The 5821-nt window shown below is 42.0% G+C and overlaps 1 protein-coding gene and 1 long non-coding RNA gene across 2 annotated transcripts in view; both read right to left on the minus strand.

The window, feature by feature from the left end:
• Positions 1–5821, minus strand: part of LOC116697215 (uncharacterized) — a 142360-nt gene that overhangs the window by 80154 nt on the left and 56385 nt on the right. The window lies entirely within an intron of this gene.
• hprt1 (hypoxanthine phosphoribosyltransferase 1) overlaps positions 1–5821 on the minus strand; it is a 13213-nt gene that overhangs the window by 6025 nt on the left and 1367 nt on the right. Inside the window, exon 2 of the mRNA XM_032528527.1 lies at positions 4771–4877. Within this exon, the coding sequence (XP_032384418.1) occupies positions 4771–4877 (107 nt within the window). The remainder of the gene's footprint in view (positions 1–4770; positions 4878–5821) is intronic.

A 5821-nucleotide genomic window follows, 5' to 3' on the forward strand; every position in this document is an offset into this window, starting at 1 on the left:
CTACAACACCCACCGGATCTAGCTAGACCGGAAACACAACAACAGGCACGCCACACACACGCCGTTTGGGCTCGTGAGTTGGCCAAAGAGTAGTAACGTTACGTTTTGAGAGGATGGCGAGCGCCAGACGCCAAAATGGACGCCAATAAGATTCTGGATGGAAAGTTACTTTTTAAACGTTGCCAAATGTTCCATTGATGAGACCAAAGTGATCTGTGTGTTTGGTCGTTAGGGTTAGGTGAAGTGAGCTATCATTGCAGCACATCCAGTCTGAAATACTACTTAATGGCCAAGCACACAGCTGATGCCAATTCCCCCCCCATCAAAGTATTTTTTTTCACTCATTTATTGATGGACAGTGTTGCATTGTGTGAGAGATTATTTACTCCAAATGAGAATGGGATTTTTGAAATTGAACACTACAGTAGGCTACATGCTGGGGGAGGGGGGGTTCTTGAACACTACAGTAGGCTACATGCTGGGGAGGGGGGGTCTTGAACCCTACAGTAGGCTACATGCTGGGGGAGGGGGTGTTCTTGAACACTACAGTAGGATTATGGGGGGGGTCTTGAACAATACGGTAGGCTACATGCGGGGGAGGGGGTTCTTGAACACTACAGTAGGATATATGCTGGGGGGGGTCTTGAAACTACAGTGGCATCATGCTGGGGGAGGGGGGTCTTGAACACTACAGTAGGCTACATGCTGGGGGGGGGTGTCTTGAACACTACAGTAGGCTACATGCTGGGGGGGGGGGGTCTTGAACACTACAGTAGGCTACATGCTGGGGGAGGGGGGGTCTTGAACACTACAGTAGGCTATATCCAATGTTGTTTTCACATACAAAACATTTGCACAAAGCGAGCCGGTCCACTTTTCCATGTTGATAAGAGCATTAAAATTATAAAAAAAATAATGGGACAAAAAGAAATCAAGGGACATTTAGAATAGATACAAATTTGTGATTAATTGCCATTGACTAAAAGTTGTCATAAAAAGCAGCAAATATAGGAAAATACGCTGCCGTTGTGTAGCTAGCTTACACCGACACATTGTACCAAGGTGAGCCCCGGTGAGCACACAGGAAGTACGACCCTCAGTGGGTGTAAAATAGTCATGAAACGCAGGGGCGCCCGTGTACAGCGTGTTTTCAATGGGGCATGCATTATCTTCTATCTATCTCATTCTAGTTGTTGGGGGAACTTACACAACACAGGGGCTGGATGTCGCCATATCCGTCTCGGTCCCGCCGTTCAGTTTTACGTAGTCTACGGTGTCTTCAGGTAGAGAAGTCAAAGGACTCTTCTGAAAGCGGTTTCGCGGACTCTTCAGCCTTGTGACAGACACACATGGAAATAGCTAGCTCGGCTGCTACCAGAGGCGTCTGTCTTTTTTTTTCCGGGCTTCTGAGCCACCGTTGCCCTGTGTGTACACTGACGCAAAGAGCGCGGCGGGCAAATCCAATGCGCCGGACGGCTTAGCCCCGCCCCCGTGGGGCGAAGGCGCTCGAGCTGCGAAGCATGCGGCGCAATTTCATAGTGATGGTGCGATGAAGCTGCATTAAGCATTGAAGATTTTCTGCAAATGTTCGCTAAAGGGTTCATTTCCCCGAGGTTTTCATATGCACACAAAATCACATGTCGGTCAAAGAGTGTAAAATGATAGTACAGTTGATCTCAATCGCATTTTGTTCCAGGTATCGTTGTAAATAACTGTCAACAATAAAAATAAAAATAAAACTATTTCAATGTAATCATTTATATCCTATGAAGTGTCTACTTTCTGATAAGACATATGATAGTAGGATTGTAGTATTCACACATATACACACACAGTGTGTGTATATATATATATATATATATTCCACATGTGATAGTGTGGTCATAGGTAAGGGAGTCACTAAGGTAGCCATCCACAGATACAGTTCATCCTAGGTCACTGTTCCACATGTATGTTAACATTAAAACATGATTTTAAAAAATAATGCCATAATTATCTTATAGCTTAGTTTCTATGCAAACACAGATATGTTTAAAGGCTTTACACCCCTTCACGTTACTGTATTCCCAGTTTAATATGAATATTATACCATATGTAGTAGGGGGGGTCCCTGATCGGCCTCTCTCTAGTTAAGGGGTCTTGGTTTGATAACTTGAAGACCCCTGCTCACATTGTTCCAGATTAAAGATACTAGTACTGTGAACATTTAATCATATCATTCTCACCCTCCACTCTGGAACTGAAACGTAAGTGTAGACCTAATGATGACTGTTTAAGTGCTAAAAAAAATGGTGTATTATATTTTAAAAATCCTAAATTCAATGAGATAAACTTATCTGCAGAAAGAATACTCCAGATAGGAACGTATGGTTGCTGTTTATAGGAGGTCTGACTTTATGATACTGCAGCTAGTGTGACATTCTCTCTCTTCAAAACTCATCCACCTTTAACAACGCTGTAACCAGCCATGCCCACAGTACTTGTGGGCACCCGTTTAAATTAAAGAGTCAGTCCCTCAGTAAATGTGTAAAATAAAAATTTTTCATTTCCGTCATTCATGGATACATTTGTAGAGAACAACAGTAAATCAAACAAAGTCAAGCCAACACCTCTAAAGAGCTCTACTTTGCCCTTTAGTAGCAAATTAAAAAATGCCACCTTGAACAGTGGGAGAATCCAAGTGCATGTGGCAAACTTGTAATTGTGACTGCCCAGAGAGTAAAAAATTATCCATGATGATAATACAGTAGCAAATATTACATATCAAGAAAGAAAGGCTAACATGAAAAGAGTATTCTAAGACATGAGTACAGAAACAGGGTAATCAAACTGCACAACTGATTAGACTAGTAACAAACAGAACCTCTTTAAAAGGGAGTCCTTTAGAAGCAAAGGAGCAAGAATGCCTCATTCACGCAAGTGTGTGTCATGTAATCTGCGGGGACAGGGGCAGTGAGTGACAATCAGAAGATCAGTCCATCGGCTCTTATTCGCAGAATAATACAATGTATTTGAAATTGGAGCCCATCGCTGAGTCTTGGGTAGATGCCATGGCTTTCTATGATCCTGCAGATGCTCAGTGCTCGCAGAGTACCACAGTCTTTGAAAGCTTATCGGTAACTCAAAACAGGGTTTCACATGAAGAAGACATCTGGTGCACATTGGGACATCATGTCCATTATGGAGAAAAAAAAAACAAAAACGTGTGAAGGACTTGTGGGGCTTGGGGACCAACACTTGTGAGTAGGCTAAGATTATTATAAAAAATATGTCTCCTCGTCTTAGCGTTCTCTGTTTTATCCCACAGGCCAACCTGTAAGAATGGCATCAATGAAATGACAGATTTTAAAACTTCAACTACCGCTATCGGAAAACACTAAAACCTTTGTTTGGCATAAATGTGGACATTTTGTATGTTTTAACAATTGTTTTTTGTGTGCAACCACGACTAATAAAGACCAGTTGCCGTCATGCGTTACGCTGTTTTCAAGGGTGTTGCCGCCTTCTGTCACTTGCGATTCTCACGTTCCTCGTCTTCTTCATCCCTCTCCTCGTTGCCACTGTGATTCTTACAGTATAGCCTTTTAAAACACACACACAACCACACACACACACGTCTAAGTACAGGTAGGAATGCACCTAGACGCACTGAGAACCAAACATTTGGGGGGGCCACATTCTTTCAGCAGTGTGTACACAAATGTGTCCGGGGCCCAGTGAAGGGCCGCCTACTCCAATGAGGTCCTATGCATAAGGCAAGGCCAGCTTATTGTTTAGCACATTTCAGCAACGAGCATTCAAAGTGCTTTTAAAAAAAACATATAAAAACAATAAATAAAATGGGATAAATCGTTAGTGCATTATAAAACAGTTACATATAAAAGCAGACATAAATACAAGATTTTAGCTGCTAGGATGGACAATGTATAAGACGTGTCCACTATACAAGTAATCCACCTTGCTGTCTGAGAACAGGCCGGTCCACCGGCCTACTTTAATTCTCTTCATGCTTAAGCGGAAGATGTACTGTTCTCATTGTTGGCTTTGTCTAAAAAAAAAAAAAAAAAAAAAAAAAAAAAAGACAAGTGGAGTCAAAAACGGTCTTGTTAAAGTATTTTCACCTGTTATTGTGGACAGTGTTACATTGTGTGAGAGGTTTGAACACTACAGTAGGATATATGCTGGGGGGGGGGGTCTTGAACATACAGTAGGATATTGTGGGGGGGGGGTTCTTGAACACTAGTAGGATATATGCTGGGGGGGGGGTCTTGAACACTACAGTAGGCTACATGCTGGGGGGAGGGGGGGGTCTTGAACACTACAGTAGGCTACATGCTGGGGGAGGGGGGGTCTTGAACACTCAGTAGGCTACATGCTGGGGGAGGGGGGGTCTTGAACACTACAGCAGGCTATATGCCCAAGTTGTTTTCAATAAAAAACATGTTGATTCTTTAGAAGAGATTTAAAAGAAGCCAGAGTCTGCCTGCCAGACATCTCCATGTAGGGGGGGCTTGAACTCTACAGTAGGCTATATGCTGGGGGGGGGCTTGAACTCTACAGCAGGCTATATGCCAATGTTGTTTTCAATAAAATACATTTACACAAAGCAAGCCGATTCACTTTTTCATGTTGATAAGAGCATTTAAATGAAAAATCAAGAAATCAAGGGACATTAAGATAAAAATGTGCGGTTAATTGCAAGTTAACTATGAAATTAATGCAATTAATTATGATTAAAAATTGTAATCGCTTGACAGGACTTCCACCCACCTGTCCAAGATGAGTCCATGTGGGATGTAGACCCTCTCCAGGTCCCCGGCGTAGTGCTTTGGTATGCAGAAAAGGTCCAGGTCATACCCCTGCTCCTCATCACTGATCTGAAATCAAACAAAGGCGGTATTACCTAACGCAGAACACGGGGCAGAAACAAGGGAGTATGCAGGGAAGGGGATGAGGTGACTTTTGGTCTACTTTCCCATGGACTCCCTCCATATCTGTCCCTCCATATTTTACTGCCTCAACAGTTTTGTCCGCCACAAAACACAAACTCTGAGAACATTGCTTGATTATGTAAAGTTTAGCAAGCAACAGACAGTTATCAGTGGTGGTAAATACTATCCATAGATAGTCAAACTGCAAGCCACATGAAGCCAGACAACATAACTGGTATCATGTGACAGCTGGGAAGCTGGTGCAGAGCTCGAGGTGCTGTGGGAACGATGGCCATAAGCACTCTCAGTATTCAAACCGTTTTTCAGAGTTTGGATCCTCCCAAGTCAACATATTGTCATTGCTGTACTGAAAACCGGATTACAAAGTGCCTTTCTTCACATTATATGGGGGTATACTAGAACAAAGCATTTCCCCTTATGCTCACCAAAATGAAAAAACATGCCCATCTGTTTGGGATACACCCTTTCAACTACAAATAATAATGACTGAGCAGATGTCCTCGTGGTAACATGAGCTGAAGTGTGAGGGTTTTCCACTGTTGGACATGGACTTTTATTTACAAAATAAAGTAGTAAAGTCAAAACTAGGGTTGGGCAATATACTGATATTATATCGATATTGCGATATGAGATTAGATATCATCTTAGATTTTGGATATTTCATAATCTTGCACTATGGTAAGTGTTGTCTTTACCTTGTTTTACAGGCTGCGTTACAGTAAAGTGATGTAATTTTCTGAATTTACCAGACTGTTCTAGCTCTTCTATTATTTACATTTACCCACTAAGTTATTAATCAATATCAACATCAAGGTATTTGGTCAAGAATATTGTGATATTTGATATATATATATATATATATATATATA

Source organism: Etheostoma spectabile, chromosome 10, assembly GCF_008692095.1.
Source record: "Etheostoma spectabile isolate EspeVRDwgs_2016 chromosome 10, UIUC_Espe_1.0, whole genome shotgun sequence".
Classification (NCBI taxonomy): domain Eukaryota; kingdom Metazoa; phylum Chordata; class Actinopteri; order Perciformes; family Percidae; genus Etheostoma; species Etheostoma spectabile.